This window comes from Saimiri boliviensis, chromosome 1, assembly GCF_048565385.1.
Source record: "Saimiri boliviensis isolate mSaiBol1 chromosome 1, mSaiBol1.pri, whole genome shotgun sequence".
Taxonomy (NCBI): Eukaryota; Metazoa; Chordata; class Mammalia; order Primates; family Cebidae; genus Saimiri; species Saimiri boliviensis.
The window spans coordinates 215,823,615-215,842,664 of record NC_133449.1 but is presented as its reverse complement, the minus strand read 5'-3'; the positions used below and the strand labels follow the sequence as shown (position 1 = coordinate 215,842,664).

Sequence of the window (19,050 nt, the reverse complement as noted above, 5' to 3'; positions counted from 1 at the left end):
CTTCGACTGCTCCGGGCATCACCACCAACAGCTTCCCACTCCCACCCCTGGGAGGAGGGCAAGGAACTGCACCCTCCTCCTTCCTTCCGGAGGAGCCGGAGGCTTCGCCCGAGGCCTCGCGGGCCCAACTTCTCCCCACCCCAGGGTCATGTCGGGTCCCAGGGGCCTCTTTCAAGTTTGAAAGTCCTGCAGGGCCACGGAGAGCCCGCAGTGAGAATGGGTGGGCGCCGCCGCTCCCGGCCAGGCTCAGCTGTCGCCCCGCCTCGCCTTGCCCTTCGCCTGCAGGGCCTGACCCCGAGCCAGCCCAGCTAGGCATGGCCGCCTGGCTCCAGAGCCCACCCAGCCCCCGGGTGCGGTCCCAGGCGTCGGCTGCCCCCGCCCCCCGCGCGCCCTCTGACGCAAACGCACGCCCCTGCCCGGCACAGAGGAAAGCGCTCCTGTAGGTTTTAATTGAGCCTCTTCCTTTCAACACACCCCCACTCTCCCCACCCCTGGGACGCGACCCCCTCCCCGCCCCCAGCCCGCTGGCAGGGGCGCGAGGAGTCTGGCTCCGCTGCTAGGCTGTGAATCCCGGTGCTCTTGCCACCGCCGCGGGTTGTCCGCTCGGGAGAGCGGCTTGATGTCCCTTTTAATCCGCTGACACTATCGCCCACATCAGACAGGCAGCCATCGATCGCGTTACATTAGGGGATGGCGTTACAAACGGCGCCTGCAGGTGGGCGGCAGGATCCAGGCTCGCCAGGTTCTGGCCGCAACATGCAAGGTGCGGGCACAAGAGCCAGCAGGGCCGGACTCCTAAGCAGGCTCCACCGCGGGTCGCGCTAGGCACCAGCAGAAACAGCCTGGCCGGTGTTAAACGTGCGGGTCCCGGTCCCCAGTCTGGGCAGCTGTTTCCCGCCGAGGGGGACATAGGGAATAGCAGGTGGGGGTGGGGGCCGCCTATTTTGAATGTGCTTTGCTGCTGCTCGCCTGGCACGATGCTCTCCTCCAGGGAAGTGCCGCGGCCGCGATCCTTGCCTTCGCGCGGGGGCGAGACAGAGGCCGAGCGAGGGCAACTCCCGAGCAGGCCCCGCGGAAAGTTCTCCTCGTCCCGCCCCGGCTGCCTAGACTCTGCTCCCGGCCCGCGGAGGCCGTGCAAGCCAAGACTGCCTCCCGGCGCTGCCCGTCACCAACCCCAAGTTCAAGAGAAACGATAACCATTGCGTTACTTGCCTGGTGAGGCAGGATTTGGCCGAGTCTCGTTTCTGGTGCCCACGACGCACGGTCCAGGGTCCGAGGGCGGCTGGGCCTGTGGACCGGGCGTCCAGCGTGCCTGCGGTGCCCTAGCGCTCGCTCTCGCTCGTCTCCCACTCCCTCCGTCTCTCTCGGCGTTCTCCTTCCCGCGCCCTGTCTCCCTCTCTCTGCCTGCTGCCTCTGCCCTCGACTCCCTGCCTCTGACTGCATGGGGAGTACGATTTAGAATTTGTACATAGAAAGGTTTTCTTTTCTTTCTTTTTTTGGTCTATTTTCATCGTGTTCGTTTCACCTTTTAAGTGACCAGAAGATGGGAGGGCGTTTGCGCGTTTATTTGGGCATAGGGGCGAGGGCAAGGAGCCCCTGCCACCTTCGGTCGCCTCCTCGCCATCAGCCGCGTACAATGGGCCAGCGCTCGCGGAGTGCGTTGACAGTCTCTCCATCATTCGAGCTGGAGGGGCTGTGGGGCAGGCACGGGAAAGCCTTGTAGTCCGCTCTTTAAAATCATCGCTCGTCACTAAGCGGTCGCCGACTCCCGGCTTGCAGGCTGGAGAGACCGGGAAGCGCAAAACGTCCCCCAAACACGCAGTGCTTCCCAAACCCCTCCCTGGTGAGACCTCAAGTGAGAACGAGTATTAAAAAACAAACCCTACCTCTGTCAATACAGCGTGGCCATTTACTTCCACCTTTACCTGAGGGCGTGTTGGCGCTACGAACGCTCGAGCTGAGACAAACTTTTACGCCCTCGCGAGTCGAGGGGCGGGCGGGCGAGAGCGGTTCCCACCCCCGGCGGCGGCAGCGGCGGCTTTGTCACTCCGCGCCGCTCCGCGCCCGCCTGAGCCTGCCTAGGGGAGCGATCTCAAAACGAGGGGGGTGCGAGGATGCGATTGGAGAATATGTAACTAATAGAAGTATCATTTTCCCCCAGTACGATCTTTCAAGGAAAAAAAAATCCATTGAAAGAATTTTCAAAGTGCTGTCTTCGTTTGGAGAAAAGGCACAGGCTGCCTGCGGGGAGGGGAGGAGGGACTCGGCGTCGTGCCGCCCGGGAGCGGCTCCCGTCCGCTAGGTGGCAGCCGGAGCCAGCGATTCCTGCGAGCCCCGCCGCGGGACCCGCTCCTCCCGCCGCCCCTCCTCCCGCGCCAATCACCTTCGGGAACCGGGTCTCTCTCCTCTCTCTCTCTCTCTCTCTCTCTCTCTCTCTCTCTCTCTCTCTCCTCTCTCTCTCTCTCTCCTCTCTCTCCTCTCTCTGTCTTCTCTCTCTCTCTCTCCGTTCTCTCTCTCTGTTCGTTCTCTCTCTCCGTTCTCTCTCTCTCTCTCTCTCTCTCTCTCGGTCTCTCCTCTCTCCTTGCCCTCTCCCCCTCCCCCCCCTCCGTCTTCTCCTCGGTTTGCTCTTTTCCCGGGACTGACTTGGCCACACTAATCGCCCCCCTCCCGCAACAATACGAGGACTTACTACTGTTTTATTAATGATCATTGAAGCATTGTTTGTAGTTTGGAACAGTCAGGTGATTTTTTTAAAAAAGAAGAAGAAGAAGGAAAAATTTGATTGATTGGAAAGTTTATTTTTAAAATCATCTTTGGGATACATAGGAACCCTTGACTCCGATCGAATTTGTGGCAATAGCTGCAAATTCCAGGAGCGTGCTTTGTCGTCATTAAACCTTTTAAACCAAGGTATACTTTGGATCAAAATATAGGGAGATCCTACCTGTTTCTAAAAAGGATATAAAATGATTAGAATCCAGACTTGGATTGTGCTTATATGTGGGAGAAGAAAACAATCCAAATCCAGCATATTCACGAATCATTACAATGGTGGGGGTTTCATCCCCATTAAAAATTTTTCCAAACATTTTCAATGACACTCTCTTCACGCTCATAAAATCTAATTTTAAAAACTTTTCAAAAGAAATCAAAATAATTTCCTTCTAATTCTCCTTTTACCCATCGCTAGGCGTTCTCCCCCTAGTCATCCCTTCCCCCTCTGGGGTGTGTGCGTGCGTGTGTGTGTGTGTGTGTGTGTGTATGTGTGACCATAGACGACCCATACTAATCAGGTCTCAGAGTAAATAGCAGCGCAGGGCGATCTCAATGTAAATTGCGCTTGTCAGAAACACACCCCCCTCCCTCACTTTCTCTCCTCCTCCCCACACCATCCCAGTCTGTAGGTAGCAAAGAGGGAGGGGGAAAAAAAGAAAGAAAGCAAAAGAGGAGGGGGGAGGGGCTCTCCAACCAATGGCGTGCGGGAGGCTTGGCTAACCTTAGCCTCCCATTTTCTCTCCCCCCGATTCAGGGCTCTGACCAGTCAGTCGCCTTTGATTATCAGTTGCCAGCAGCCCTTCTCTTGGCTCCTTGACACGAGCTCCATATAAGGCAGCGATCTCCATAGAAACGTGTCAGTTTCAATAGTAGTGTCAAAGTTCACTATATACAGACATTCGCGCAGATCCCCCTTTCGGAAACATTGCTCTGCGAGTCCTCCCGTTTAAACGCATTCAATTTTTGGGTCTCTCTCTCTCTCTCTCTCTCTCTCTCTCTCTCTCTCTTCCCCCCTCTCTCCTCTCTCCTCTTTCTCCCCCCTCTCTCCCTCCTCTCTTCTCTCTCTCTCCTGTCTTCTCTGAACCTCTCTTCTCTCTCTCCTTCCTCTTTTCTTATATATTCTACTAGTTGTTTTCCCCTTCTTCTTCTTTCTTTCCTTTTTCTCCCTCCTCCTTGTGTCTTTTACTCCCTTCCTACAGAAGAGAGAGGGCTAAACTTAAAGAAAAAAAGGAGGAGGAGGAGGAGGAGGAGGAGGCACCCCCTTCGTATTCTTCTTATCGTTATTTTATACATATATGATTTTTTTTTGGAGGGAGGGTGTTGGTTCCCGGCTGAAGAGCACTTATTTAAAATACTAAAAAAAGAACATTTTTGGGCGATCTCCAGGGTTTTTTTAACTAGCTCTGTGTGTTATAGCAGAAGAAGCAGAAGAAGGAGCAAGAAAGAGGAAAAGAAGAGGATTATTTATTCGACCTACTTTGGATGTCTCTCTCGCTTTTCCTTTTTCCTTTTTTTTTTTTTTTTTGGCAATTATTTTCTTCTGATTTTTATTTTTTCTATTTCGCTGTGAATTCGTCGCCGGCGTGAATTATCCCGTATTTTTCTCCCCCTTCCGTCACCTCCCGAAAGAAGAAGGCAGCGAGAGCCCGGCGCCACCGGCACAACAAAAAGAGCAAAGTGTGTGATCTTCCTCGCCGGCTGCCTCCCGCTCTCCAGCGCTGCCTTCCTGAATGGCTGGCTGCGTCCGGCCCTGGACCTGGCCCCCCGACACCCGCGCGCCCTGATCGCCGCCGGCAGCCTCGCCCAGCGCCCTGCTTGGCTCACCGCGCTCCCCACACTCCCGAGCCCGGCGAGGGCTCCCGCCGGGACAGCGGCGGCGGCGCGGGCGGCCCCGGCCTCCGCTCGCGCTCCGGCTGCGGCCCCGACTCCTGCTCGGACTCCGGCCCGGGCCCCGGCTCCTCCAGCGGCGCCCGCCGCAGCAGCTCCGGCGGCAGCTCCAGCGGCGCCTGCAGCCGCGACCTCCTCCTCCGCCGCCGCCGCCGCCGCCTCCGCCCTCGCCGGCTTCCTCTATGTCGGCTCAGCCCGCGCGCTGCGCGTAGCCCGAGCGGCCGGCGGGCGGGCGGGCGCCCGGCGCGGGTGAGCGAGTGTGTGTGCGAGTGTGTGTGTGCGCGGGGGTGCGGGCGAGGCGGAGGGCGAGTGTGTGCGCGCGCCGTGGCCCATGCCCGCCGCCCCCGGCGCTGCGCCCCGCGCCGCTCCCGGCTGCCGCCTGTGCCATTTCTGATTTTGCAACTTGGGGAAGAAGAAAAAAGCGAGAGAAGGGAGCTTGCTCGCCGGGGGGTGGGGAGGGGGGGAAGGAGAGCGCGGCCCCCCCAGGAACGGAGCGCGGGGGGAGCGGGCGAGGGGAGCAGGGGTGTTGGGGGGGGAGCCTGAGAGCCTGGGGGGGCTGCAAAAAGAGAGAAAGAAAACAGCAGGAACCACAACAAAACGCCAGCAGGGCGGGCGGGCGCGCAGCAGCAGCGGGGCGGCCGAGGCAGTAGCGGCGGCAGCGGCGGCGGCGGCGGAGGCAGCGGCCGGTGCCCGGCTCGGGCTCGGCTCCTGCGACCCCGGGGCGCCCGGCGGGCCCCCCGCCCCCTCCCCCTCCCCCCTTCCCCTTCCCCTTCCCCTCCCAGCGCGCCCGCGCGCCCCGCGGCCCTCGGCGAGCAGCTCGGCTCCCCCCAGCGCTCCCCGGGCCCAAAGATATGGCAATGGTAGTTAGCAGCTGGCGAGATCCGCAGGACGACGTGGCCGGGGGCAACCCCGGCGGCCCCAACCCCGCAGCGCAGGCGGCCCGCGGCGGCGGCGGCGGCGCCGGCGAGCAGCAGCAGCAGGCGGGCTCGGGCGCGCCGCACACGCCGCAGACCCCGGGCCAGCCCGGAGCGCCCGCCACCCCCGGCACGGCGGGGGACAAGGGCCAGGGCCCGCCCGGTTCGGGCCAGAGCCAGCAGCACATCGAGTGCGTGGTGTGCGGGGACAAGTCGAGCGGCAAGCACTACGGCCAATTCACCTGCGAGGGCTGCAAAAGTTTCTTCAAGAGGAGCGTCCGCAGGAACTTAACTTACACATGCCGTGCCAACAGGAACTGTCCCATCGACCAGCACCACCGCAACCAGTGCCAATACTGCCGCCTCAAGAAGTGCCTCAAAGTGGGCATGAGGCGGGAAGGTGAATATTTCTTCTCTGCTTCTCTCCCCGCGCTTCGCTCGCCTCCCTGGCTCTTTCTTTCTTTCTCGCTCGGGCGGTTGCTCTGTGGGGCTGGGGCTCCTGTGGTCCCGGCCCGTCCCAGCTTCCCTTCTCCCCGCTGCCTTCCTCCCCCGGCGTCTCCCCCCCTCCCCAGCTCGCTGCCGCTGCCTCCCCCTCCCGGCCTGCGCTCCTCTCCCCGGCTCCCCCACCCCGCCCGCTGCCTGCTCAGGATTGTGTCCCTGGGATCGTGAGCTGTGGCTTAAAATCCCCTTCTTCCCTCTGTCTTGGATGTGCTTGGTGTGTGTCTTTCCCGCGTGTGCGTGAGGCTGCTTGGGGCTGTGCTGGCATGAACTTGGGGAGGGGTGCTTATTTCCTCCAGAAAACTCTGTTTCTGTGTTTTTTCATTCCACTTTTCCCTCCACCTCTTCATACCCTTTATGTAAAATGGGGGAGGGCTGGGGGCTGGAGTACCCTGAACCATAGATTCATTGCTGCCATCATCCTTTTGGAAGCTTAGCTTGGAAAAAGAGGAGTGAGATTTATTGCACTTGTAGGTCTAATTAGGGGGGAAGGGGGGCTTCTGGCCCGTTCACTGGTTCCCTCTCTTCTTCACGGAGCTGGGGCCGCCTCCTCCAGAGCTGTGGCCTTGTTTTCACCCCTCTACTTTGAAAGGAAAGTTTGTGACTGAACCGTGCTTTCATAGTTGTGTCATTTTTTTTAAAGCATGATACTCGTTTTATTTCTTCATCAAACTCCACCCTCTCCTTAAATACTGCATACAAATTACAATTTACAACGGCATTTACCGATCCTTCTGATTTGGCCATAATGCATAGACTGCAGCTGGCATGAGCTTCCACATCATTTAATCCCTGTGTTGTATGGGTTTGTTTTTTTAAAAAACACAACTTTTGATGTTGTATTTGGATCTGCTTCATGTTCATGTGGCAAGAGATGCAGTACTTTTCTTATAAATATATTTAGCCGTTTACAGTTAAAGTTTATTTCTTGACAATCATTAAAGATGTCTTATAGTCAAATTAGAGAACTAGTCAATTTTGCAGAATGCAGATTACTCTTTCTTGTAATTGACTTTAAAATTATATTTTATATGCCAGAAGAAAAGAAATTGAATTCCTTCAGATCTCAAGGAGCAGGCAAATATGACTACTTCATTTCTAGCTCCAGGGAGATTTTGTAGGCATCTGGAAAAAAAAAAAAAAAAAAACTTTAAATTGTACTCTCACTTAATTGAAAAATAACTGCCAAGTTCAAAACTATAATTAGAAAAAAGTATTCTAGCCATTATGTTTCAAGAGCTTAAATTGCACTGGAACTTGTATTAAAATTAGAATCAAAGCAAACTTAAGAAAATAGGGCAAAACCTGAAATAAGACAGCTACATGTACATGAACATAGCTGTATTAATTTGTTGGGGGGAGAGTTCAGTAGCCCTAACTTTTCCTAAAGTTGTCTTTGTTTACATGGCAATTTAAAACGCTGGCACTGTTGAAGTAAAACATACACATTAAAAAAAAAAAACTTTGGTCAGCTTTAAGAACTCAAAGCATGCTTACGTTTTGCATTCAGATGGTTAATGAATCCAGTGTTTTTGCAGTTGAAAGCTCGTGCATTCACTGGGCAAAAGCTGGCTGCAGGTTGCAGTGGCACCGCACAGGACAGACATTAATTATATTTCCTACTTTTTTCAATAATGTTTGGCTACTGTAAGTTCAACTTTTTTTCTTGAAAATTTTCAATTTTCTGTTGCTTTTAATAGTGAGAACTTTGTATGAGGCGACGGGGAGGAGGGGAGAAGGGAGGGGTGCTCGATACTTGTTCTCTACTCAAAAGTTGTAAGTGGTTAGTAGGATATGCAGCTTGTGTCTATTTTAAGAATTATTCTATAGCATTTTAAGAGAATATGGAAACATTTTATCAGCAAAACGCTGCTTGCTTGCAAATGAGGAGGCCGCTAGGCATTTGTCTAGAACCACAACCTTCCTCCGGTTTCCCCTTTTTTTTAAATCCCTGATTTTTTTTTTTTTTTTTTTTTTTTTTTTTTTTCATTCTGAAGGGGTGACTGAAGGTTTCATTTATCTTTGTGTTCCTCCTTGGTGGCTTAGGGGTTGGGTGGCACTTTCTTGGCCTTGCCAGGGTGGGGACCCTGGAGTCAGGCCTAGTTCCGGCGGGGCTGAGGTGGCCAGGGGCTCAGGCGATGGCTGGACACATCGAGCTGCGGAGCTGGAGGGCCTCACCCCAGATCTCCTCGCGGTGTGGACTGTGAGAGCGAGCCAGAGAAGATGCGCGGGGCGCGTGTGGCTGCGGGAAGAGCTTCTGCATTGTGTTGGGTACGCTGCGGCGCGGCAATGTTCGCAAGCCCCCTGGATGCACATTGCCTCTTTTCTCTCTTTCTTTTTGTCAGCGGTTCAGCGAGGAAGAATGCCTCCAACCCAGCCCAATCCAGGCCAGTACGCACTCACCAACGGGGACCCCCTCAACGGTCACTGCTACCTGTCCGGCTACATCTCGCTGCTGCTGCGCGCCGAACCCTACCCCACGTCGCGCTACGGCAGCCAGTGCATGCAGCCCAACAACATTATGGGCATCGAGAACATCTGCGAGCTGGCCGCGCGCCTGCTCTTCAGCGCCGTCGAGTGGGCCCGCAACATCCCCTTCTTCCCGGATCTGCAGATCACCGACCAGGTGTCCCTGCTACGCCTCACCTGGAGCGAGCTGTTCGTGCTCAACGCGGCCCAGTGCTCTATGCCGCTGCACGTGGCGCCGCTGCTGGCCGCCGCCGGCCTGCACGCCTCGCCCATGTCCGCCGACCGCGTCGTGGCCTTCATGGACCACATCCGCATCTTCCAGGAGCAGGTGGAGAAGCTCAAGGCGCTGCACGTCGACTCGGCCGAGTACAGCTGCCTCAAAGCCATCGTGCTGTTCACGTCAGGTGAGGCTGCGGTCGCGGGGAGGGCAGGCCGCGCTGCCGGCGAGCGCAGGCCCCGCGCCGCCCGGGCCTGGCCTTTGGAGCCTCCCGCGCAGCGGGTGAGGGGCGGGCCGGGCCCTCGCCGGACACTGGGCCTGGCCCGGGTCTGCGATCCCTCGCGCGGGGACCGGCCGGCCGCGCAGCTGCCATCTTGGGAGCTCGGCAGTGCGGGAGCCGAGGCGGCGCGGGTGTGGCCGGCGGGCGGCAGGGCCTAGTCGCCCGGACCCTTGCGTGGGACCGCGGCTGCCGCGGGTGTGTGTCTGAGGCTGGCGGTGGTGGGGGGGAGTGCTGTGGATCTGTCTGGCTGCGCAAGTGAGCGTGTGTGTGTGTGTGTGTGTGTGTGTGTGTGTGTGTGTGTGTGTATGTGGTTTGTGTTATGTGTGAGCCAGAGCTCAGCGTTTCTGGGGGAGGCGAGGGAAGGAAGAGAACGTGGGAATGTGGCTTCTTACCCTGTGTGGCACGCTCCTTGGATGAGTTTCCCGACACAGGGAGACACAGAGTGAGGTGGAAAGAGAAGAATACGCGCAAATAAATCATAAATAATCCCGCTTTATTGCTGCCTGATTTTCCCTTATCGGAAACCATTCATGTTTGCAGTTGCTGAGGTTATTGAGGGTCGTAAAATAAAAGGATTCGATCTAAACAAGAAAGATAAAAAACAAAAGCAATACTGTAGAACCCCCAAGTATAGGAGGATTCCCCGCCTAGAGATGAATTCCAAAGCTATGCAAAACACATAAACATCGGAAATTTAACAGAGTGCCTTAAAAAATATCAAATTATGTGTAGGCAGTGGTAACATGCATGTTAACAATTTCTCTTATGATAGATGGTTCAAATTAACTTCCAGGAAAGTGCATTAATGTTTCCTTTGAAGGGCTCTGGTCTGAGCCTCCGAGAACATTGCCTGCTTTTTATTATTGTAACCTGCAAGAGGGAAATATATAAACACGCAAGACAGCAGGTAATGGGGGGAAATAGAAACAAAGCCAGAGAGAAGGCTGCTTAGACTGGATCTTGGGCCCTGCCCACTGTGAGTAGGGTTAGCTGCAGTGTTACCACCATTATTGGCACTATTGTTTTTAATTCCTCCATTCAGAGAACAAATAAACCATCCTAATAAATCTATCCTAGAGCCAGGCTTTCCAATGGCCAAATAAAACCATTCTTGAGCAGAGATGGCAAAATCCCTTTCCTAAGGCCTTGTTGAACAGTAAGCAACGGTATAATCTATCAATATTTCTTGGCTTTCATGCGTGAAGAATCGTATTTACATTGTATTAAAATGACTCTTAAATTTGCACAATATTGTAATGTAGCAAATGTAGTATTAATATCGATCTGAACAGCAGATAATTTATTTAGACAAGAGCATCTCATTTGTATGCAGGGTGGCCAGAGCCATGGACTTGGACTGCCCCCCTTTTACTTTCAGTGCAAATGCAGGTCTGCTAGTGAGAGAGGGAGTTATTCTTTCCAAGAGGATAGAGTGCAAACCTTAAAACAAATGGAAGATTTATGGAATAGCCTCCTTGGTGTTTGAATGCATTTTGTCTTAATAAGTCTTCTTGATGGAAACGTGTTTTTCAAAAGTGACAAAGAGCCTGGGAAGCAGCAACCAGGCTGCTTCAGCTCTGGCAGGCCTGGGGCCTGGCTGGCTCTCTACTACCAGGCTCTTTAGCCAAATTCATCAGGAAGCAAGCCAGTGTCAGGGAAGCTGGGGTTTCAAAATCTCATCCAGCGAGGTGTCTTGAAGCAGAAATGTGACTTGGAACTGGACAGAGGTCTTCTCAAGAAAGGTCTCCCCTCTCTTTTCCTTACTCCCCCTAAGGTTCTTTGAATCCCCCTTGACTTTGTTAATCTCATGCCCTTTCCCAGAGAGAGGTGAGGACTGTGCAGGCTGCAGGGAAACATTGTGGAATTATTCATGCTTTTCTTTTAACTTTCCATCCTAAAACATTCCTGTGAAAAATGTTCCTTTAAAAAGTTTTCCAAATAAGTTTCTTGAATCAAGTCTTCAAGGTGCAAGGAGTGCCTAGAAATGAACAATAACATTATATTGTTGGAAAATTGCAAGCAGAATATCTGAAAATGGAAATAGAGCTGTCAGTAGTAATTCACCCCCACCCCCCATGCAACACATTTCCACTTTTGACTAAACTTGTTTTGATTGCTAGCCAGAAGGGAATTCATGGGAAGCCTTCTCAAAGTCATCCAACTTTTAAGCAAACTTTGAATGATGGAAAAGACAGTTTTAGACATATTGTCCAATGTGGTTTGCTCTGGCTAAGTATTTGAAGCTGGCACGAGGGTCCCCCGTGGTGGTTTTCACATTTGGCCTCCGGATGGTATGTTTAATCCTTAATATTCTGGACTCCATCCAAGGACTAGGTCGTGACCTGAACTTACTTTTTTTAAAAATGCATTAATTCATACACCTAAATATTCCTTCAAATAAATGAGACTTTCTCTGAAAGGAGCCATCTAGTTAACATAAATACAATAAATCCATTTTCAGCACAATAATAACTTTGATTTCTAGTTATAGCAGCTGATTACATCTATATTTCCTGAACACTAAACTCTTCTGAATGCACAACATGAAATACATTCTCTGCACTACAAAGGCTAAGCCAGGAGGGCCTGAGCAGTAATGGTTATTTATTTACATAATTTCTTTTCCATATACTGTAGAAGAAATATTGAGAGTTCCCACATTGACACTACCATATAAAAAGTGTGACATGGATTTTGCGCATTCTGCCTCATTTTCTTATCTGGGGTATAACTCATGGAGCATAAATATGTACTGCATTACACTCCCTGGTCGCCTAGCTTTGTCACCACAACCCCCCAGTTGATCTGGGAACTCATACCTTCTGTCCACATTTGGGGGAATCCTTTTGCAAAGGGGTGAGCGAATATTCAGACTGGGAAGATAGGCCAGAACCAGGGCTCCTGCTGAAGGGAAGCCACAGAGTTGGCTGGCTGGTACCTAGCAGGCAGGCCCAGCCACATACATTTGTCTCCAAAGGAGGGAAGATATGGAAGCAGTCAGCACAGGGCCCAAGGAGGCTTTTCCTGGGCTTGTCTCTTTTGGAGCGGCCTGTTTGGGAGTCGGGAAGTGACCTTGTACGCTGGAGACCCTAATCGTAAATGTCAGATAGATATTTTACTGACCTGAGGGGATGCCAGATGGATCTTAAAAAAAAAAAAAAAAAAAAAAAAGAATCTGCTGGGGTACCAAGGAGTCCTTTTCACATTGCATTGTCTGGGGCTGAGAATAATCCATAGCATCCGGGCAGATAATGCATGTAAAGCATGCTATATGTAAATATAGGTCTGCATGTGAGTAAGGGTCATTCATCAGGGCCAGGTTAGCAAGCAGGGCCAAACTCAGCGTCTCCTCTCTAAGAAGCAAAGCCCCACAGAGCTCTTGCCACCCTGGCTCTGCTAGCCGTAAAGTCTCATTTGGCTTCCCAAATCAGACCAGTGTGGATATACCCAACTGGCTGGCTGGAGTAATTAGACATCTGAGAGAAACCTAGTCTGTATCTGAGGTCAAAGGGGACTTGCCTCAGAAGTTCTTGAATTATCACTAGTTTTATTTGTATTTTTGCTCGAGGCCATAGCCTTGTAGATGAAGGTGTTAGAATGCTTTGTAAATCCCAGTTCTTGAAATATAAGGACAGAAAGCTCAGAAATTCAGCAGACACATGTTTCACTTTGAATCATTTGTTGTGTCTCCTTAGGTTCACACTTGCCCATTCACAATTATACAATCTCATTTTGGGGGCATTGCCATGCATGAATTTTCTTCCCAGATCTATATATTAGCAAACTCTGCCTTTGATCTCTAGTCAACCTCCTGACTGGTTAAGGGCTCCTTTGTGATCTTCCTGTTTTTTCTTTAAAATATTTATTATTAATACAAGAAACAAGTGGGTATTTGAACTAGGAGAGGACACCTTTACTCCATTACTCCATTCCTCTTATTCCATCTTCCCCGCCCTTTGCTTGCCTCTAGTTAGTTTATACAGTATAATCTGCTGTCCTGAAATATTTTTAGAGGACCAAGACGGGCCTTGGTTGACATGAGATAAGCAAACAGATTTTGAGGTGCTGTCATTGTGTGAGGGTGCCTTTTTCTCTCTTGGTCCTGCCACCAAAAGCTTATCTCCCTCAAGTCCCCCTCAACTCCCCACTACCCACGAACCCCCTCACCCCCGAGTTCTGAAGCAGCAGCAGCTGCTGCTGCTTGTAGCCTAGCTTTGTCTGATCACTGAAGATGTCTCCTTTCTGCAGCCTGGAGTAACTGAGTCATATTCTTTCTGATTATTATACAGCTTACAGAGATGTGACCAATTTTCAATTACTTGATCCAAGGTATAGATAGAAGTATACACCTTCACTGAGGATTTGCTGCAGAGACCTTGCTTGCATAGATAGTGGATCTCAAATCCTATATTGCTAAAGCATGGGCTTCATCTGATTCCAGGCATTGCCAGCCCGTGATTCCTTACCCCCCTCCCATGTGTTTGTTCACTACACAATCTAGGTTATCCTTGAGAATTTCTGGTTGGGGTTATTTGGGTTTGACAGGACTCCAGGAATCCTTTAAGAACTGCCTTCAGGCTGCATATTTTTAAGGGGTACTGAACACCCCCAAATCAGAGGCCAAAGGAGCAAAAGTCCCCCTTTTAATGAGCATTGCCAGCAAGATGCTCCCCTGCAGGCGGAGGACAGGTTGTTATGCACAGCAAACATGGTTCCAGCATTGTACATTATTTAATCCAAAGGTGAAAGAGGAAAAACAAAGGGACTAGAGAGGTTGCTGCCTCTGCGTGTGTGTGCCTCTCTCTCCAGCTCCCCTAGGCTTGGTGGGGGTTTGATTTATTTTTATTTGTATTGTATTGAGGGCTGGGGAGAAGGGAATGAAGAAGGGGATGGAGAGGTATGGGAGGGTGAATTTTCCTTTTTTCGTTTACTTCTTTTTTATTTTTTCTTTTCTCCTTAAAAAGAAAATTAAAGGCTTGTTTGTGCCTTTGCTACTTGTCAGCCTAACCGTGTGCTCCCTTTCCCTGTCTCTCCCTCCTATGGCTGCTCGGGCAGACGCCTGTGGCCTGTCGGATGCGGCCCACATCGAGAGCCTACAGGAGAAGTCGCAGTGCGCACTGGAGGAGTACGTGAGGAGCCAGTACCCCAACCAGCCCAGCCGCTTCGGCAAACTGCTGCTGCGACTGCCCTCGCTGCGCACTGTGTCCTCCTCTGTCATCGAGCAGCTCTTCTTCGTCCGTTTGGTAGGTAAAACCCCCATCGAAACTCTCATCCGCGATATGTTACTGTCTGGGAGCAGCTTCAACTGGCCTTACATGTCCATCCAGTGCTCCTAGACCTTGGGCGCTTCCCACTTGCCCCCATCCCCCTAGAGACTCAGAGGACCCACCTGGGCCAAGGACTCCAAAGCCGCGGGGACACCGGGAGGTGCGGAGGCCCAGGCAGGCCAGGCGGGAGGGAGGAGGGCCGAGACAGGAACAGCCCACCCAGCAGAAATACAACCCGAGCTGCAAAGCATGGGAAAAAGAGACTTTTAGAATCAGATCTGTGAGCACCTTGGGGAGGAAAAAAAAAAAAAAAGTAAAAAAAAAAAAAAAAAAAAAAAAAAAAAAAGAACCTTGTGTCTGTCTGGTGAAAAAAAGAAAAAAATTTTGGAAGAGAGGACCATGAGAATTTTAATAAAACAGAAGGAAACTAATGGACCTTCCAGGATTTATTGTGGACGGATGTGGATATTCTGTACAGAAAACAACACATACGGAAGTGGACTGAATCCTATGTAGAAACACACCCACACTGAACATTGTTATTCATTTTGTAAAATACTAGTCTTTATTTTCATTTTTTGTAAAATTTAAACATCGTATGCGCATAAAGAAAAAGGAAACAAGAATTAGGGGAAAATAACATTTTCCAAATAATTATAAAAAATTGTCCTGTGTCTATGTATCTATATCTGTTTTGTATTTTTTTCTGGTTCCAAACCAGATTTCCTGTGATTCTATACTAATAATTTTTGATATAACCCTTTGCTTCTTATAATGAGTGCGATATATGTTGTCGAGGCTGTTCTTCAAGAATTAAAATTGAAGTGAAAATTTAAACAAAAATAAAAGAATTTAGCAAAACCCTTGTGTCTGTTTGCTTGATAGATGTTATCCACGCAGGAGAACTCGTTGCTTAATTTTCACCTCAGCTACTATTAGAATTGGGGGGGTTGGTGTGTGGAAGGGGAGACTTTTAAAGTCTACTACCAAGTTGGTTAGATTCATTTCCTAAAACCAAGCTGCTACCTTGGTTTTGTAAATGTGGAGGGTCAGGCTTTACCTGGGCTGGGCTCGGCGGGGAGCGCAGGGCGCCTTGGTCGTTGACTTCAATTAGTGAGACCTTGCGGGCTGCAGGCGGCCAGTGATCAGCTGGGCTAAAGACTGGGGCAGGCAGGGCTGTGTGCTGGGTGAGCAGCATCGGGAGCGCAGCCTGCTTTAGTGTCTGGTGGCGGCAACCGGGGCTTTACTGCAGGTGGGAACTTGGTGAGCTGGAGAAACTACAGGGGGGCATGGAGAGCGGGAGGTGGGGGTGACGGGAGCCGGCCGTTCAGACGCCACTGAGCCCTCCGCTGGTAGATCTCGCCTCTTTCCAGCTCTGCGAGACGGTTGGGGCCTCAGCGCTTGAGTCCTGGCTTTGCTCCCGTTTATGGTCCGCTGAAGAGTCCGCTGTGGTTTGCTCTTCACTCCAGACCCTGTGACATGGGTTCCCAGAAGGGTCCTGGAACTCAGATGGGTGAAGGGAATCCCTCCCTGCCCGGCTCTCGGCAATTAGGGACTTGGGCCCAGAACCTGGGAGTCAGAGGGATGGATCGGGTTCTTCTCAGAAGAGGTATTTGGGCCCTAGCGGCCCTTTGAGGGCAGAAGCCTCCCCCTGAGGCCTATCGGTGGGTGTGCTTGGGGGGCAGCTCTCTGTAACAGCTTTCAAAGCATGAATGTTTTATAGGATCAGAGCCGGCACTGCGAGAACACATACTGCCAAGGGAGCTCTTTCTTAACGTATTAATAAAGCCAGATCTTTTAAAATAACACCTCTCACCCCTCCCCCTTCCCTCAGCCCCAAACAGGCCCGGATGAGGGAAGCGCTTCACTTTCAGAAGTCACTGGCAATGTTTTGCTTTCAATGTGCTATCTAGAAGTCTCCACGTCCCCTCCCCGGCAACCCCCACTCACCGTCACCAAATGCATTAACCAGCTCCTACACTCCAACCCGCTTGTGGTTTTTAATATTCTGGGTGCAGCGCAGCATGGGCAGTACCGCACTCTCCATGGAAAAGGCACCAAAGGCCCATACTGCAGCCTAGCCCGCCTGGGGACCAGCCAGAGCTAGGGCAGCCAGGCGGGTAGGATATGGAGTCACTTGGGGCCCCTTGTTTTTCTGCAACCCACCCAGGAACAACGTCTTTGGGCCTGTGTTGACTTCCCTGCAGGCTGGACACCTAAGGCAGGAGGGGTTGGGGAGAACCCAGAGTTAACCCCCTCCCAAGAAGACTCAGGGACCGCCACTGGCTGCGGTATCAGGATTGGGGTGGAGTGGGCTGCAGCCAGGGCTCGGAGGGGGAGGGGAGCCGAGCTGCCTCAGAGAGCTCAGCGCTCTTTTTTGCCTTTCTTGAAATGAGATGTAAATATATTCATTACAGTGTGATCCCTCTGATGAAAACAGATAAACATTTTCGTAGGTCGGAAACGTATTTTTCAATTAATCTCAATATGGAGGCCCAAGCGCAAGGCGCCCCGTGTGGAGACTGGGCCGCCAGCTGCGGTAGCCCAAGATGTACACCCGCGCTTGCTCCAGTGTCCAGAGGTGACAGTGGTTAACCTGGCTCTTGCTCCTCGGAGCTGGAACGTTGCCCATGACCTGGGGAATCTCAGAGACCTTTCTAAGCCTGGGTTGAAGCCTGGGGCCCACCCTCACAGCCTAGGAAGAAGTGCAGTCCCCCCTGTGACCGCCCAGCCTCCCTCCCGGGCTCCTCTAGGAGCAGGAGGCCCTAGGGCGGAGGGGAAGGCAGAGGCGGGGGTTCTCCAGTGCTCCACAGGCCGGTCCTCCCCACCCCCTCTCCCCGCAGTGGGTTTCTCCTCTACCTCTTCTGTGACTGGGGTGGCCCCTGCCTGCAGTACCCACAGAGAGACAGGCCCGGAGGTCTCTGTGTGTTCCATCCAGAGAGAGACAGGGCCCCCCCTGGAATCAGGGATCATGTGGATGTCCCCGCCAGGGCGAACAGGTTGCAGGAGCCCTTGGCTTTCCTTTACACAGAGAGCAGACAGGACTCGGAAATCTCCATGTGCTAAGGAGAGCTTTGGGAGTTGAGACTTCTGATAACTGGGAAATACCCTCTGCTATCGGCTCCGACGATGTGTGATGTGAAGACTCCCCCTTCCCAAGCGCGGTGGGCTCACAGTGGCCAGTCCTGCGGGCTGAGGGCGGAGCGGCCCGGGGTTTCCTTGCAGTGCGGAGGGACAGGCCCCAGTAGAGGCCAGGCTGCCCTGGGTTCAGCGTCCTGTGCCTCCCCAGTCCCCGGTTGCTGCGGCCCAGGACCTAAGTGGGAGGCGAGTAGCTGGGAGCCTCCTCTGCCTGGGTGGCCTCCAGAGAGTTCCTGAGCAGTGAGCCCACCTTCACGTGGGGCGCCAGGGGGAGCCGTGGAACCGGAGCTTGAGGGCGCCAGCAGGTGTTGGCCGGGCAGTCACGCTGGGCTTGCAGCCACACCTCGCCTGCAGGGGCGGTGGTAGCCCTAAAGAGTCAGGAGAGTAGGGCTGGGCTAATTGGGCCGGGTAGAGCCCGACCCCTTTCCCAGGGCCAGAGGAAATTCGTTTTAACAGTTGGAGGGCGGCCCACACGAGGTGACTTCTCTCTCGAAATCACCAGTGACTTAGGAAAGTGAAACATTCGCTGTTCTAATCCAAAGGCTTCCTGGACAACTGAGAACTTTAGGGGTTTTGAAGTCTGTTTAAACTACCTTAGCCACAAGCTTTGCGGAAAACATCGGAAAGGCCATCTTGGGTTGTTGCTCTTCTCTGGGAATCACTAGGGAAGGAGTCTGCACCTTATCCGCTGCCAGAGGACAAGGACTCACACCAGGGGGGAAAAGTGTGACCTTTGTCCCCAGAGGCACATCCCAACCTGGGACCAGGCAGAGTGGAAGCCTATGGTGGGAATGCAGATCCCTCCTGACCACCAGGAGGACTATGAGCTTTGGGGACCCCTCCACTCCGGATGGTCCAGACTCTCGGCCTCTGGCAGCCACAAGGGTCTTGGTTGGCTCACAAGAGGCCCGACCACCCAGCTTTGCATTCAAGGGTGATGGGGATCTGGAGTCCCCTCTGTATGAGTCCACCTGAGTTTGTCTGCTTGAAGCATGTAGGGAGGTGGGGGGATTTTATTTTTAAAAATCTTTCTTCTCTTCTTCCACTCGTGGGCACTCCTTACGACTCCTACAGTGGCAGAATCGCCTCCTGTGAGCTCTGCAATTCCTCAGAACAAATCACCTGAATGTCTCTGCAAATAGCAGACTATGAGGATCGTGAGGAGTGGAGGGGACACAAGTGGGAACTAATAAAACTCTTGTTAAAGGGCCTGCTCAGGATCTGTGGCTTCGCTGGGCCTTTTACTTGGGAAGCCAAAGAGTTGTATTCCTAAATGAGTTAAAGACCCATTTACCTCTGTCGTGTCCTATTCATCAAGCCACAAGTTGTGAGTTCCTAACATGAAACTATTTGTTTGCTTACACAACCAGCTGGGCGCAATTTCACGTCTGAGATATCTATCTGAAAGCGCCTCTCATTTATTATCTCTCCTTGTCAGCGAATCCATTTTCCAGCTCCCCCTCCCCACTTTGGAGTTTATTTATTTATTTATGGTGGGACTTCTTTGCCTGGGAGAACCTGGGGTTGGAACGCTCCCCAGGGAACAATCTCTCCCTGCACGGGGTCTGTGCGCCCAGGACACGGGGACTAGGGACTGGCAGAGGC

The 19,050-nt window shown here is 52.5% G+C and overlaps 1 protein-coding gene across 2 annotated transcripts; it reads left to right on the top strand.

Annotated features, from left to right (window-relative positions):
- The first annotated feature begins 5,512 nt into the window (after positions 1 to 5,512).
- On the top strand, positions 5,513 to 15,168 carry NR2F1 (nuclear receptor subfamily 2 group F member 1). 2 transcript variants are annotated; one of them, XM_039470324.2, is made up of 3 exons: positions 5,513 to 5,976; positions 8,420 to 8,947; positions 14,096 to 15,168. In XM_039470324.2, exons 1-3 carry the CDS (start codon positions 5,514 to 5,516, stop codon positions 14,374 to 14,376), a joined length of 1,272 nt encoding a protein of 423 aa, XP_039326258.1. In that variant the 5' UTR covers position 5,513; the 3' UTR covers positions 14,377 to 15,168. The 2 variants fall into 2 exon arrangements, with proteins under 2 accessions (XP_039326258.1, XP_074239794.1); XM_074383693.1 differs by lacking the exon at positions 5,513 to 5,976 and adding an exon at positions 7,577 to 7,721.
- Positions 15,169 to 19,050: the final 3,882 nt, after the last annotated feature.